Source organism: Bubalus kerabau, chromosome 5 (assembly GCF_029407905.1).
Source record: "Bubalus kerabau isolate K-KA32 ecotype Philippines breed swamp buffalo chromosome 5, PCC_UOA_SB_1v2, whole genome shotgun sequence".
Classification (NCBI taxonomy): Eukaryota; Metazoa; Chordata; class Mammalia; order Artiodactyla; family Bovidae; genus Bubalus; species Bubalus kerabau.
The window spans coordinates 15,764,332-15,780,048 of NC_073628.1; the positions used below are offsets into that span (position 1 = coordinate 15,764,332).

Sequence of the window (15,717 nt, forward strand, 5' to 3'; positions counted from 1 at the left end):
GTCTTTCTTCATCCTTGCCAATACTTACTACTTATAAAATACGTAGCAGCTGTAGAAGACAGACTCCCATTTCCTGCCTGGAAACATTTTCCCCTATCACTGTGGCTTCCTGTCTTAGGCTACTAAGGTGGTGCATTTTGGAAGGAAATGAAAGAGTAAGTTGGTATATAACATACAGATTTTTTGGGGGGGACTATATTGTACAGCATGTGGGATCTTAGCTCCCAATCCTGGATTAAACCTGTGCCCCCTGCTTTTAAAGTGTGGACTCCTAACCATTGGACCACAAGGGAAGTCCCAGTATACTTTGGTTTTAAACACTGACCTCCTCCCCTGTGTTATATTCTGGAGCCAAATGGGGTGAGGATAAATTCCAGAATATTCATGATTTCATCTGGACTTCAAGTGATAATAGTGTTATATGCTAGTGAATGAATAAGTAAGTCTAAACATCTAATGAGTTTCCCTGGTGGCTCAGATGGCAAAGAATCCACCTGCAATGCGGGAGCTTGCCTGGAAAATCCCATGGACAGAGGGGCCTGGTGGGCTGCAGTCCATGGGGTCGCCAGGAGTCAGACACGACTGAGTGACTTCACTTTATTTTTTCACTTTCATGCATTGGAGAAGGAAATGGCAACCCACTCCAGTGTTCTTGCCTGGAGAATCGCAGGGACGGGGGAGCCTGGTGGGCTGCTGTCTATGAGGTCGCACAGAGTCGGACACAACTGAAGCGACTTAGCAGCAGCAGCAGCAATGCGGGAGACCTGTATTCAATAATAAAAACATCCCCCTTCTCTGTTTTTTAAATTACCAAAAGAAAACTGAGATATAATCATAGTTCTAGTATTGAGAGTCTTGGTAATTTTCTCACTTTACACAATTAGGTAAGTTTCTTCTTAAAATTTTTTTTTAATTTTTATTTTTTAGCCATGAAAAGTTGCATTAGGGCAGAATTTAATGGCAAAAGAGACTACAAAAATAATAAAGGACAAGTCTTATAGGAATGGTTTGATAGCTCAATACCTAGGTCCCATACATAACTCTTCTTCACTGGATATTTATGACTGAGAGACTTCAGAGGCCATATTCTTTTATTTAAGTTATCTGAGAGTACAGGGAATAAGTCTCAAGTAAGGGGAAAGGATGCTGGTGTTGTATTGTCCTCATAAATGGGTAATGTGTTTTGTATCATTGAATTCATGTCTTCAGTGGTAAAGAATCCACCTGCCAATGCAGGAGATGCAAGGGACTCCCTTGGAGGAGGAAATGGCAACCCATTCCAGTATTCCTGCCAGGGAAAATTCATGGACAGAGGAGCCTGGTGGGTTCCAAAGAGTCGGACACAACCGAGAGACTTAACACACATGCACACATGTCTTTAATTCTTCAGAACCTGATTTTTATAAAAGGGTGTAAAGGGAACTATTACTGCAAGGGGCTAAATTGTTTGTATCCATATTGGAAGCAGCAAAAAGTGAGGAAGAATAATTTTCCGTCTTCTTATATTTAATTTTTGCCAAGATTCATTTAAATCCAAAGGAACTCTTACTTTTAATCTTTTTATTTTTTTTTAAAGAGGGAGAGAGACAAACGTGGCCCATGTGATCAGGGCTTGGACTAAGCAAGCATTTTCTTCCTCCTCTCAAGTCCTGGGAGGTCGAGGCTGGTAAGGTTTTCTGGCCACCATGAAAAGGAGGCTGTTACTGAGGCCAGTTATCAGTCACACCCGATTGGCTCCCAGGCCAGATGAGAATCCAAGGCAATGCATTTGGCTCCCTCTAGTGTTGGCGAGCTGCCTCCTGTCATTTTCCCTGACTTTCTGTGTCTTCTCGGCCAGGTGAAGAAGCACGTGCGCAGCTTCCACTCAGAAAAGATCTACCAGTGTACAGAGTGCGACAAGGCCTTCTGCCGTCCTGACAAGCTGCGTCTGCATATGCTCCGGCACTCGGACCGCAAGGACTTCCTGTGCTCCACGTGTGGGAAGCAGTTTAAGGTGGGAACCAGCGGGCAGTCTGTGTGGTCTCGGGCTATTGAAATTGTCACGCCTGCTCATTTTGAGGGTGTATCACCTGTGCTCACAGCATGGACTTGAGGTGTAATTTGTGTCTCATGTTTGATTTGAAAGTGATAGTTGCTCAGTCATGTCCGACTCTTTGTGACCCCATGGACTGTAGCCCGGCAGGCTCCTCTGTCCATGGGATTTTCCAGGCAAGAATACCAGAGTGGGTTGCCATTTCCTTCTCCAGGGATCTTTCCAGCCCAGGGATCTAACCCAGTTCTCCTACATTGCAGGCAGATTCTTTACCAACTGAGCCACCAAGGAAGCCCTAAAATTAAGGAGGAAACTCACTGTAATTTCCCCAAATAATTAATTCATATCTCCAAATAGGGTAATAATGCATCTCTTACAAGAATCCAAGTGTATAATGAATAGAACTAAACTGCTATCAAGGAATTCCTAAGAGGACAATATATTTACCCATCGAATCAAGAGATTTTTTTCTTGAGCATTTATGAAGTGTAAGAGTCTGATAATTGAGCCCTAGGTCATCAGGACGTCATCCAGTGGAAGTGGGAAGTGTATGGGATGTTGAGAGGGTTAGGCTCCTCTGGGGAATGTTAATGACTTCTGGGATTAAGATAAAAGATAATAAGTATAAGAACATGCCTGGAATTTAGAAGAAAGCAAAGGAAAACCCCACAGGAGACTCAGGGATAAGAGTTAAACAAGTAATTGTGAAAATGGTAAAACAAGCTTCCTTGGGAAGCCAGATGTTTCTGCAAAAATGTCACTAAGAGACACTCTGCAGAATATGAGTGTAGGTCATCTTGTCATAGAAACTAGAAAAGAATCAGAAATGGATTCAGGAGGGGAAAACTGACTTGGAAAAGGAGTCCTGTGTAGAATGTGGAAGTTGGTGGGGCTGCCTGGCCATGTACCTCTGAACTTAGCACGGTGGGCATTCAAGAAATGTTTGTTACATAAATTGTGCTGAAAAATGAAGGGGGTTACAGAAACATCCTCGAGCCAAAATGTGGAAAGAACTGGTCTGGTGGGAAGGTTCAAAGTCTTTATAAGACCAATAACAGTGTAATTATATGTCTGAGAGCAGAGCCTCACTGGATAAGGGAGCTGGCATTTTTGGAGTTTGTTTTTATTCAGGATGGGCTCTGCCTAATTTTCTGTCTGTGGACTCATATCAACCTGTATCCCTCAATCAGATCATCAGACTAAAAGCTGTGACCTTGACCTGTGATCGTGTACCCCGTCCATAGCGGGTAGTATAACTGCTTACACACTTCTAAATCCGTATGGTGAAAAACACTTAAATTCACTCGGGGTTTAGAGGAATGCCATGATGTGTGTGAAAACATGTGGGAATTATTTAAAAAAAAAAAAAAAAAACACATGTGGGAATTGAGTACATACATGGCTTTGTAAATCCAGTATCACCTACCATTCACGATCAATTTATCTTGTAGTTCTTAATACCAAATTTATTCCATGTGCCCTTTGATTGCTTCTACATAAATGCCAAGTCTTTCTTCTCAGAAGTCAGTGTGTAGCTTTCAAACTGAATGGTTATTTTAAAGCCCAGCTCATTGCAATGCACGTACTCCCTGGTGAATGGAATGATTCCCAGCCAGTGTTGCTGTGTCCTTGTACCTTCTAGCAACTTGGAGCAGCCCGGTGTGTTCTGTTATTGCTAACTTGTACTTATTTTTTTTTTTTTAATCCCTTCAATTAAAATTTTTCTATACCCTCCCCCACCTGCTGCCTTCTCAAAAATTCTCTGCAAACAGCGGAAAGACAAACTCCGGGAGCACATGCAAAGGATGCACAATCCTGAGAGGGAGGCCAAGAAAGCCGACCGCAGCAGCCGCTCCAAGACGTTCAAGCCCCGTATCACGTCCACCGACTACGACAGCTTCACGTTCAAGTGCCGCCTCTGCATGATGGGCTTCCGGAGGCGGGGCATGCTGGTCAGTATCCACTGCCCTACACCTAGACAGAGTTCTGCACTCAACCTGTCACCGGCTTTTCTCACTGGCTGGGCATGGTGGGGAGACAAACAGTTCCCAGCATGGGGCTCCTCTCCTTCCCAGACTCCCTTGCCCCGCCTTGCCATGGTTCATTTCTGGTGTTTCTTGGAAGAGGTCTTTGTGATCACTTTTCCTCGCTAGTTTTGCTTTGTTTGCCATGCTCAGTCTTTGCTGTGTGTTTTTTTTTCTCTTCTCTTCTGTGTTCCTGAACCAGCCTTTCTTCTGGTGGAGTCCTCGCCCCCTCCCTGTTCTCTTCTGTGTTCCTGAACCAGCCTTTCTGGTGGGGTCCTCTCCCCCAGCCGCCCACTCTGATTGTCCCAGATATGACACAACAGTAGACGGGACTTTCCATCTAGGCAGGGCATGGGGACCAGCTTAGCAGAGACACCAGGAGAGCTGGTTCTCAGTTCATTTTGCCCTGATGACAGTTTTTGCAACATGTATTTGTGCCAGGACCTGCCAGTAAAGTCGGAGACTGTTATTTAATTTTTTTTAACTTTTCAATTTTGTATTTGGGTATAGTTGATTAACAGTGTTGTGATAGTTTCGGGTGGACAGCAAAGGGATTCAGCTATATACATATACATTTATCCATTCTCCCCCAAACTCCCCTCCCATGTAGGCTGCCACATAACATTGAGCAGAGTTCCCTGTGCTCTACAACAGGTCCTTCTTGGTCATCAATTTTAAATATAGTGGTGTGTACGCGTCCATCCCAAACTCTCTGACTACCCCTTCCCCCCATTCTTCCCCTCTGGTGACTGTAAATTCATTCTCTAAGTCAGTGAGTCTGTTTCTGTTTTGTAAATAAGTTCATTTGAATCATTTCTTTAAGGATTCTACGTATGAGAGATATCATATGATATTTCTGATATTTCTCTTTCGGAGACCATTACTTAGAAAGCAGAACCTTCGTTTGCATTCTATTCAATATCCTCAGTAAGGTTAGGGCCCTAAGTAATGAGAGACAGGCTTCTGTCAGTAGAATTCACTAAAGAAATTCCTGCTAGTATAATTTTCCTTTTCTTTTAGTCAAAGGCTGTTAGTGGAATCCACAGCAACCCAATTCACCTTCAGTAATTTGCTGAATAACCATTAACTCCCGTTAATGCTTTGGTCTCAGAGGGACCTGGCCATGTTGGCTCTGGCTGAATGCCTTACTTTCTGGGACATTTCTTCAGAGAACTTTAACTTCCAGCAGTCGATATCGGAGGTGTTTGTTCAGTGCTTGTAATGGGATCTCTTTTTCTCATTTGCTTTTTTTCCTTTTAGGTAAATCACTTATCAAAGAGGCACCCAGACATGAAGATAGAAGAGGTGCCAGAGTTAACTCTGCCCATCATAAAGCCCAACCGTGACTACTTCTGCCAGTATTGTGATAAGGTAAAGGGCAACCGTCCACAGGAGGACCTTTGCGGGAGCTCCTCTCAGGGCTGGCTTGTCTGCGTGTATAAACTCACACTGGGCTTCCCACATGGCTCAACAGTAGAGTCCGCCTGTCGTCGATCATGGGTTCGATCCCTAGGCTGGGAAGAGCCCTGGAGAAGGAAATGGCAGCCAACTCCAGTGTTCTTGCCTGGAGAATCCCATGGACAGAGGAGCCTGGAGGGCTACAGTTTATGGGGTTGCACAGAGTCGGACACAACTGAGCGACTGAGCACACACACGCATAAATACATACCAGGATCTCGCAGTTTCTCTTGACAGATGGTTCTCTGTCTCAACAGTTTTCCATTTAGACAAGGAAGGACTAGAAGTGCACCCTCATTTTAAGCCAAAATTTTTTTCTTAAAAATTAGTTGACTTTGTTTTTCTTGTTGTTTCTTCTTTCTGTGGTTATTATTATTATTTTTTTTGCTATAGAAGAAGAGGCTTATTGCCAAGAGTTTGGTTTATGAATTGGTTTTAAATTCATAAGCCCTAAAATGAGAGTGCGTATCATCCTACAGTGGATTTTGGGTTTCTAGAAGATTGAGTAGGATGTGAAGAAGTTTTGTGGTGTAATACTCAACTTGTACATTCTTGATTTTTAGTAGTTAGGAAGAAGATAGGACTAGAATATACATTTATTGTTTCATTGCAACATTGTTCCCTTATCCAATGTCAGCTGTATAGAGTGTAAGCTATACATAAGTAGTGTCAACTTAAAAGCAAGAAACATTTTTAAAGCATAGATTCACCACTGTGGGTTCTAGTTGCTACTAGACTTGCTGTTTTGGAAGATTCTTTGGCGTATGAGTCAACTACGTACATCACAAGAGAGCTTTCTCAGAAAGTTGAAAGGGTGAGCTGGCCTTAGAAGCAGTTCTTTCTATGACTATATATCCACCTCTTAAACTTCAGATAAAGGTATAGATATTTTTACTATTTCTGTCTTAGATGCATAACTTTAAGGAAGATGCCTCACATATCTGTTATGTTCTTGCCCTGCATGCTGTGCTCAGTTGCTCAGTCATGTCCAACTCTTTACAACCCCATGGACTGTAGCCCACCTGGCTCCTCTGTCCATGGGATTCTCCAGGCAAGAATACTGGAGTAGGTTGCCATTTCCTCCTCCGGGGATATTCCTGACCCAGGGATCGAACCCACGTCTTCTGCATTGACAGGTGGATTCTTTTACCACTGAGCCACCTGGGAAGCCCCATTTATGTTCTTATGTTATTCTAATGTATGTTATATCCTCATTATCCTTCAATATGTCTGTTAATATATTTTATTTTGGGCTATATGAATGCTCTTTCTCATTTCCTTGTGAAATTGTTAGTTTACTTTAAGCAAGACAGCTTGCTTTATACTATATACTGCTATATACTGTATATACTATATATATGCTATATACTGTATATACTATATATACTATATAAAGCTATATACTGCTTTCATGGCAAAACTTTTGAATTTTCAGGTTTACAAAAGTGCCAGCAAGCGAAAAGCCCATATTCTGAAGAACCATCCTGGAGCCGAGCTTCCACCAAGCATTCGGAAACTTCGCCCTGCGGGCCCCGGAGAGCCAGACCCTATGCTGAGCACCCACACCCAGCTCACAGGCACCATAGCCACCCCGCCCGTCTGCTGCCCTCACTGCTCCAAGCAGTACAGCAGCAAGGTACGTGGAAGGCTCGGACTGCCTGGGAACCAAGGTCCCGGCTTAGGGAAACATGACTTAAGACAGCTTCTCGTCCGGGTGCTGTGATGGCTTCTTCCGCATTGGTGGGGGCTAGAGGAACTGTTTTCTATGATCAGGGACCACAGTACAGAACGGGAAGAGAATATGGAAGGACTGTCTCCAGAATTAGCACCATCTGACAGCCCGAGCACTCTCATGGTTTCCTTTTCCGTTGGTCCGAGGAGGGTCTCAGATTTGAATATCCTGTGCTCATGGTATAAATGCTCAGGCTTGCAGCAGCACTATGTAAGAACTTAAATGACGGTTCCTGAAAAGCGAGTCACTTTTGCTTGGGGGCTTATCACCGATTGCTGCAGGTATGGGTGGGATGAGGTCATGCTGTGAGGTATCCTGACCTTACCTGATAGCATGGCAGGGGGCGGGGGGCAGGGGGGGGAGGAGGTGGGGGGAGTCACACACCTCTTTTTTCCCTTTCATACATGCCATTGTCCCACTTCAGGAAAGGCAGGTAGAGTCAGTGTTGCTCTGACTTTTTTTTTTTAAGAAAAAGCATAACATGAAAGACTTTAGGAACCATTGGAGGGTTTGCATTTGGGAAAGCTTGAAAATAACCAGTTCTAGTAATTATTCTTGGTTTTTGCCATTTTTCAGACCAAGATGGTACAACACATTCGAAAGAAGCACCCAGAGTACGCCCAGCTCCCCAACACCATACACACACCTCTGACCACAGCTGTGATCAGTGCCACGCCAGCTGTCCTAACTACGGACAGTGCCACTGGAGAGACCGTGGTGGTAAGTGTGAGCGGAAAGCCCCTCTCCTTCCTTCCTGCCTGTCACAGCTCCAGGGCCGAGGCCACGTGTCTCTTGGCGTTTAATTGGCTGAAGATGTAGCCCACCACCCTTCAGTGTCCTATGTGAGGCACGATGTTTCTGCCTGGGTCTCCTAGTCAGTGCTTTCCAAAGCTGTCTGTGAAAGGAACAGCAGGAAATCCTCAATGCTGCCTGTTCATCCCAAGACTCTCAGAACCTCTGGGCTAACTCCCCTGCCCAACACAGATAGACCGAGATAGAGAGGTCATCTTCCAGCACCTTCTTCTTTTTCTTTTTTTAATATTTATTTATCTATTTGACTACACCAGATCCTAGTTGTGCCACACAGGATCTTGTTCTAAATTTATTTATTTGTAATTGAAGGATAATTGCTTTACATTGTTGTGTTGATTTCTGCCAAACACACACCGGATCTTTTAGCTGCAACATGTAAACTCTTAGGTGCAGCATGAGGAATCTGTTGTTCCCTGACCGGGAATCAAACTCAGGCCCCCTGCATTGGGAGTTCTGAGTCCTATCCACCTGACCACCAAGGAAGTCCCCCAACATCTTCTTAACTTTGGATTTTTGTCTATCTGTGCTTAGGACTTATCTGTAGTCCCCTGATCCACCTGTAAGACAAACCAAAGAAAATTTTTTTTTTGATTGAGCTGTGCAGTATGTGGGATCTTAGGTCTCCAACCAGGGATCGACCCCATGCCCCCTGCATGGGGAACCCAGAGTCTTAACACTGGACCAGGGAAGTGTCCCAAGACAAACCAAATTTTGTAGGATTTCAGAGCACTGAAATAGCTACAACCAGCGGTGTTATTAGCAATGTGCTTCTCGTCATTTTTCTAGACGACAGACCTGCTAACCCAGGCAATGACAGAGCTGTCCCAGACCTTAACGACGGATTACCGAACACCACAAGGGGACTACCAGAGAATCCAGTACATTCCTGTGTCACAGTCTACGTCCGGCCTGCAGCAGCCTCAGCACATACAGCTTCAAGTGGTGCAGGTGGCTCCGGTACTGTCCTGCGTTTATTTCTCTTTACCTGCATGAATACCGTATTGCTGTCAGTCAGTAGAGCAGTGGGGGTCACCTAAAGCACCCTATGCTCAGAGCTGGAGCTGGGCCCTACATCACTGTGCCTGTCAGCTTGGAGTCGAAGGCATTTGTACAGCCCCTGCTGTTGATGGCTCTGTGGTGTAAGGGATTTCTGTCAATAGTGTCTAGAGATTTTCTCTAGACACTAGTGAAAATGTGCAGCTAGCTAGCACACTAGCTGCAGTGTGTACCATTATCCTGCCCTACTGCAGGACAGCGTGAGCCTCTTCTGAACCCTTACCTTGGGCATCCAGGTTGACTACTTGTTGAGGAGCCTGTTTGATCAGCCCCTATCTGAGCATTGAATGATGTCTATCAGTGGGAGCTTATAAGGAATAATTGTGAATTTTGAGTATCAATACCTTATTAATAGTGAGGTATAATTGTTCCTTCTGCAAGGTAATTAGTAGCTCATTCTTACTGATTCAGGAGCTAAAAGGAAAAATCCTCCCTAAACTATTGTTTCACTTAATTATGCTGAGAAATTGTACTCAAGGCACACATGAACAAACGTTTTGTTTTGAAATAAACTGGACTCTGAAGATTTAAAACTAGTATGAAAGCAGGAAATTGGAAGTTGTCATTGACTGTTCTTTATTTTTTTTATAGGAGGGTTTTTTTTTTTTTTTTTAATATATAGCAGTGTTACTAATTTTAGGCTTTGGAAGAATCTTTGAATATCTGAAGTTGTCTGTAAATTGTGATACATATGTACATTATTTTGGAAAAAGTGTCTCTACTTTGGCCACATGTTCACAGATGTCTGTGCTACAAATAAGGTTAGGAACCACTGCTCTAGTGATCAAGAGTGACAAACCAAAAGCAACTTCTCTACTTTGATCTCTTTTAGCTGATAAAGGGTAGGCCATTACATTTAATTGAAATTTAAGGGGAAAAGATTTTTGATTCCTGAGAGCTTCTTATTCAGCTATATTCCCTCATTTCCCTTCCAGTATTAAATCACATTACTGTTTCATGGTTAGTAAGCATAATTTTTAAATTAATTTATTTTAATTGGGATATAATTACTTTACAATATTGTGGTGGTTTTTGCCATACATCGACATGAATCAGCCATGGGTGTGCATGTGTCCCCCTCTCCTGAACTCCCCTCCCACCTCCCTCCCCACCCCATCCTTCTGGGTTGTCCCAAAGCACCAGCTTTGAGAGCCCTCCTTCATGCATCGAACTTGCACTGGTCATCTACTTTACATATGGTAATATACATGTTTCAATTCTGTTCTCTCAAATCACCCCACCCTGACCTTCTCCCACATAGTCCAAAGTCTGTTCTTTACATCTATGTCTCTTTTGCTGCCTTGCATGTAGGATTGTTATTAGCATCTTTCTAAATTCCATATATATGTGTTAATATACTGTATTGGTGTTTCTCCTTCTGACTTACTTCACTCTATATAATAGACTCATTAGAACTGACTCAAAAGTGTACCTTTTTATAGCTGAATAGTTTTCCATTGTGCATATGTACCACAACTTCCTTATCCGTTTGTCTGCCAATGGATATCTAGGCTAGCAAACATAATTTTTAAGGCTGTCTTTTCCTCTGAAGTTTGCCAGCTTGGCTTCAGTGTGGGCTCTTGGGACTGAGCTCTGGCTCTGAAGTCCCATCTCTTCTGGGGGACATGGTTTCAGTTGTACTTTCTCTCTGGAAGGCTTTCCCTGAACTGTACTCAGCATAGGTCTGGGTTTCTCCTCCCACAGGCCACTTCCCCACACCAGTCCCAGCAGTCCACGGTGGATGTCGCCCAGCTCCACGACCCTCAGACCTACACACAGCACGCCATCCAGGTGCAGCACATCCAGGTCACCGAGCCCCCTGCCCCTGCTATGTCCACATCCCAGGTATGCTGGCCCCTGCTCCAGGGACTAGTCCCAGGATAGTGTGGCCTCAGGGACTCTGGAGACATACTAAGAGTGGAGAGACATTATCTCAGACCTAGTCTCCTTGACTATGGGAGTGATATCTTTATTTGGGGGGCCTTTAAAGAGTCATCTTTGCCTCCAGTGGCTCATTGGTAAAGAATCCGCTTGCCAGTGCAGGAGATCCAGGTTCCATCTCTGGGTCGGCAGGATCCCCTGAGTGACTGAGCATGCCTGCATTAGGGACACACCATTGAGTGCTCAGCCTCGCCTGTCTGGATGGAGCCTGACCTCTGATCTCCTGGAGATCTCCTGTCCTCGGTGGCTGGATGACGGCTGGCAAGAGAGGGGTTGTTTCTGTAACTTTGGAGCAGTGACATTGTGAAGGATTACTGTGTTTGTGTGATAGAGACCTTCATTGAGAAAGCAGGACGCTGGACTGGGTTGCCATTTCCTTCTCCAAAAGCAGAGCTACATCCACTTGCAAAATATTTATTAAATTCTTACTCTTTGCAGGAAACTTTTCTAGATCTTGCCCTCAAGGAGCTTAGAGTCGGGTAGGGATGTAACACGTGTGCACAAGCAAACAGGGCACAAAGGGAAGGTACCTGAACCATAAAGGATGCCCATAGTCTCTCTCCTGACATTCACAGGGGCCAGGACAAGAGCACACATGAAGGCTGCATGTCACCACCCTGAGTGGTTAAAGGTTTCACTCAAACCCACCAGCCGTTAAATAAATATGTTCTATCTTTCTGCTTGACATAGGTACTTTCATAATGATCACATTGGAAAATATACATAAAGTACCCATGGATATTAAATAAGGTGGATAGTGCTAATTAAAAATTAAATGTATCCACAATGCAGTGGGATAATATTTACAGACGTGTGCAAAATTAGCTGTTATACTAAAATAGTGTGCACTGGAAAATAGTAAAAATGAAATTAAAAAAAACAATTAAAAAAATTAAATCTGTTTTTCTGCCAAACACATGGCTGGCACTGGCAGTGGCCAGGTAGAGGTGGGAGGAAGTAAGGAAAAGGATTGCTGTCATTGTCATTTAGTTGCTAAGTTGTGTCTGACTCTTTGCGACCCCATGGACTGTAGCCCATCAGGCTCCTCAGTCCATGGGCTTCTCCAGTAGTGGGTTGCCATGCCCTCCTCCAGGGGATCTACCCAACCCAGGGATCGAACCCATGTCTTCCGCCTTGGCAGGTACATTCTTTACCACTGAGCCACCAGGGAAGCCCTTTTTTATGGTCTCCAACTGCTTCCTCTTTTGTATCCCACTTTTCCTGGCTCCAACTGCTATGGAAATCTGTAGGATAAACATGCACTTTCTCTGCCCTCCTATTTTTTTTTTTTGGGAGGGGGCCTCTGCTGCTTTCTGTCTGATTGTCCCTCCCCTCCTTCTAGTGTAAGGTTTCTGGTGACTTGTCCCAGCCCAAGACAGGCAGCCTCTTTCCACAAGGGGCCATGAGTTTCTCAGGTGCACTAACATCACGCTTCTGAGTTTCTCAAAGGAACCAGAGGCTGGAGGGCCAGGATGGGCTCCTCAGAGTCCCTTGTTGGGATGAGGCGGCTATTCTATCTTCCTGTGGAAAGCAGGGGCTGCTTGCTGCCCCCTTCTCCTCACCCAGGCTCCTTCTTGCACTCACGGGGCCTCTGTACTGTGTGGACACCTTGGCCCATGTGTCTCAGCTCCATCCACACCCCTGCAGGTGGCAATCCAGGCCACCCCATTGGTCTCAGGTGCCTGAATACAGTTAGAGGAGCCCTGTGTGGGAGACAGGACCCCTACGGGAGGCCACGCTCAGAGGAGAGACGTGTGTGGATGGATACAGTTAGAGGAGCTGTGTGTGGGAGACAGGACCCCTATGGGAGGCCACGCTCAGAGGAGAGACGTGTGTGGATGGATACAGTTAGAGGAGCCCTGTGTGGGAGACAGGACCCCTACGGGAGGCCACGCTCAGAGGAGAGACGTGTGTGGATGGATAACAGTTAGAGGAGCCCTGTGTGGGAGACAGGACCCCTATGGGAGGCCACTCTCAGAGGAGAGACGTGTGGGTCCTGGAAATGCGTACAGGGCCATTTCCAAGGTCCAGGAGGCCTCATGTGAGAAGAGCCAGCCAACATCCCTACAGGGTGCCTCTTGCCCATGTCTAAGGATGACATGGATATGTCATTAGGTTATGGGCCTGTGTCTGAGGATGACGTGGACATGTCATTAGGTTATGGGAACTCAGTGGAGGGAAAGATGGTACTTAGCAGCTACTAAGTCACTTCAGTTGTATCCGACTCTCTGTGACCCCATAGACAGCAGCCCATTAGGCTCCTTTGTCCTTGGGATTCTCCAGGCAAGAATACTGGAGTGGGTTGCCATTTCCTTCTCCAATGCATGAAAGTGAAAAGTGAAAGTGAAGTCACTGAGTCATGCCCGACTCTTAGCGACCCCATGGACTGCAGACTACCAGGCTTCTCTGTCCATGGGATTTTCCAGGCAAGAGTACTGGAGTGGGGTGCCATTGCCTTCTCTGGTACTTAGCAAGGAATCAAGGAAAATCATGTAAAAGTGGTATTTGAGTTAGGTCTTGGAGGAGGGTATGATTTTGACATGGTAAATGGGGGAGGTTGTATGATCTGAATATGCTCTCATTGTGAGGAAGACACGGAGGGGATGAGTGAGAGACACAGACATGAGAAATTGTGGTGTGTCTATAAATTGTGATGTGGTGTCTTAGTGACAGGAAATTGTGCTTGGAAACAAGGCCAGAAAGGTGGTTTGGAACTGAAGTGTGGATGGCTTGAGTGGCAGACAGTGGTGGTGGGGGTTGGGGGGTTTATCCTGTAGACAGAATGGGTCCCTGTGTTTATCTCCACTAACTGGGGGCTATCTAGTGCACGGAAGTGGAGATTCCAACTTCTGGGTTCAACTTCAGTTTGTGTTACAGGTTAGCTTTGTGACACAGGAAAGTCATGGAGCTTCTTAGGTTTTTTTTTTTTTAAAAAACCTATGCATTGAAGATAATTATGCTTCCATTCATTTACTTTTCTGACAATTAAATCTTTGGATACCCTTGTAGATAATCATCCTTTGGAAGGTAATTAGGATTTCATAGTTATGATTGCTTTTCATTAATTCTGTTCTTATTTAAAATAGGTCTAATTTTAGGGACTTCCCTGGCGGTCAAGTGGTTAAGACTCTGCGCTTCCACTGCAGGAGGCATGAGTTCAATCCCAGGTTGGGGAACTAAGATTCCACATGCAGTATGGTGCAGTCAAGAATAAAATTTACTATTTTAACATTCTGCGTTCAGCGTTACAATTCCCATGAGCATGATTTATTTTCTTCAGCAACGAGTTGACAGTTCACGCATCCCGCTCTCTTTCTCTCCAGGTGGCTGGGCAGCCGCTGAGTCCCTCCCCACAACAGTCTCAGCAAGGGCTCAGCCCCTCCCACGTCGCAGGTAGCTCCTCACAGGGCCAGGCCCTCCAGCAGCCTCCCCAAGGCTCCACGGTCCAGCACACGTACCTCCCCAACACCTGGAATTCCTTCCGTGGCTACTGTAAGTAAGGCTGGCACTCCAGGGTGCAGGTGGGGAGCCTGCAGCTACAGGGCAGAATTTCATCGGCTTTATCATCGATTTTCTGGATTAAAGGTTCATTAGCCATTTTCTACATTCTGTGGAGCTTGTACTTCGATGAGTTTCACGATTCAGGCAGCGTCTGATGTCAGGGCCACCCCGAAATGACATTTTTCTGAGAAGTCAGGAATATTGCTGCAGCAAGTGTAGGCAGGTGGTTTAAGTGGTATAGTAGCTGCATTTAGGATTTGAGGTCATGATTCATCTCTTCTAGCCATGTTTATTGAATGTGTATATATCAATCACTGTGCGAGACTCTGTGTGTACAAAAGATGAATATTGACTTTCATACACGTAACACTACACAATAATCATGCTAACCAAGTTTCATTAAACTCTTACTGTGTGCCAGGAAGGATTCTAAACTGAATCTATATCACTTCTAATATCCACAGCAGCCTCCTAGATAAGTTATCAGTACTTGCATTTTATAGATAAGGCAGTTTGGACACAGAGTAACTCATCCAAGGAACACAGCTACTAAGCAGAGGACTAGGACCCAGGCAGCTTGGGTGCAGAGTTTACACTCTAAACCAGCACACTGTGCTGCTCCTCCTCACCAGATAGTCTTAGGCTCTGAAACTGTTATCTCATTGTTATTCAGTCACTCAATTGTGTCCGACTCTTTGCGATCCCATGGACTGCAGCATATCAGGCTTCCCTGACCATCACCAACTCCCGGAATTTGCTCAGACTCATGTCCATTGAGTCGGTGATGCCATTCAACCATCTCATCCTCTGTCGTCCCCTTCTCTTCCTACCCTCAATCTTTCCCAGCATCAGGGTCTTTTCCAGTGAGTCGGCTCTTCGCATCAGGTGGAGACAGATATATGAGTAGCTGATTTCAAAACCCTGAGGTTAGTGTTACCAGAAGCAGTTGGACTGGCTGCCAAACGTCAGAACAAGTAGAAATCTTGGCGGGGACAACAGCTTTGGGCGTCAGCTGAAAAGTATGAGACCTTTATCACTGAGGACATGGAAGAAACAGGAATAGTAACAGTTAAGAGCTCCATAGCAGGAACTAGGAGAACAGGGGCTGTGTTGGTCTCTGTCTTACTACTGATTTTGTTTTTTGGACCATCTTGCTGTGA

The 15,717-nt window shown here is 45.0% G+C and overlaps 1 protein-coding gene across 1 annotated transcript in view; it reads left to right on the forward strand.

Annotated features, from left to right (window-relative positions):
• PRDM10 (PR/SET domain 10) overlaps positions 1–15,717 on the forward strand; it is a 96,273-nt gene that overhangs the window by 73,332 nt on the left and 7,224 nt on the right. The window contains exons 13-20 of the mRNA XM_055581177.1: positions 1,838–1,993; positions 3,805–3,984; positions 5,317–5,427; positions 6,950–7,150; positions 7,823–7,966; positions 8,846–9,016; positions 10,820–10,960; positions 14,380–14,548. Coding sequence (XP_055437152.1) covers positions 1,838–1,993; positions 3,805–3,984; positions 5,317–5,427; positions 6,950–7,150; positions 7,823–7,966; positions 8,846–9,016; positions 10,820–10,960; positions 14,380–14,548 — 1,273 coding nt within the window. The remainder of the gene's footprint in view (positions 1–1,837; positions 1,994–3,804; positions 3,985–5,316; positions 5,428–6,949; positions 7,151–7,822; positions 7,967–8,845; positions 9,017–10,819; positions 10,961–14,379; positions 14,549–15,717) is intronic.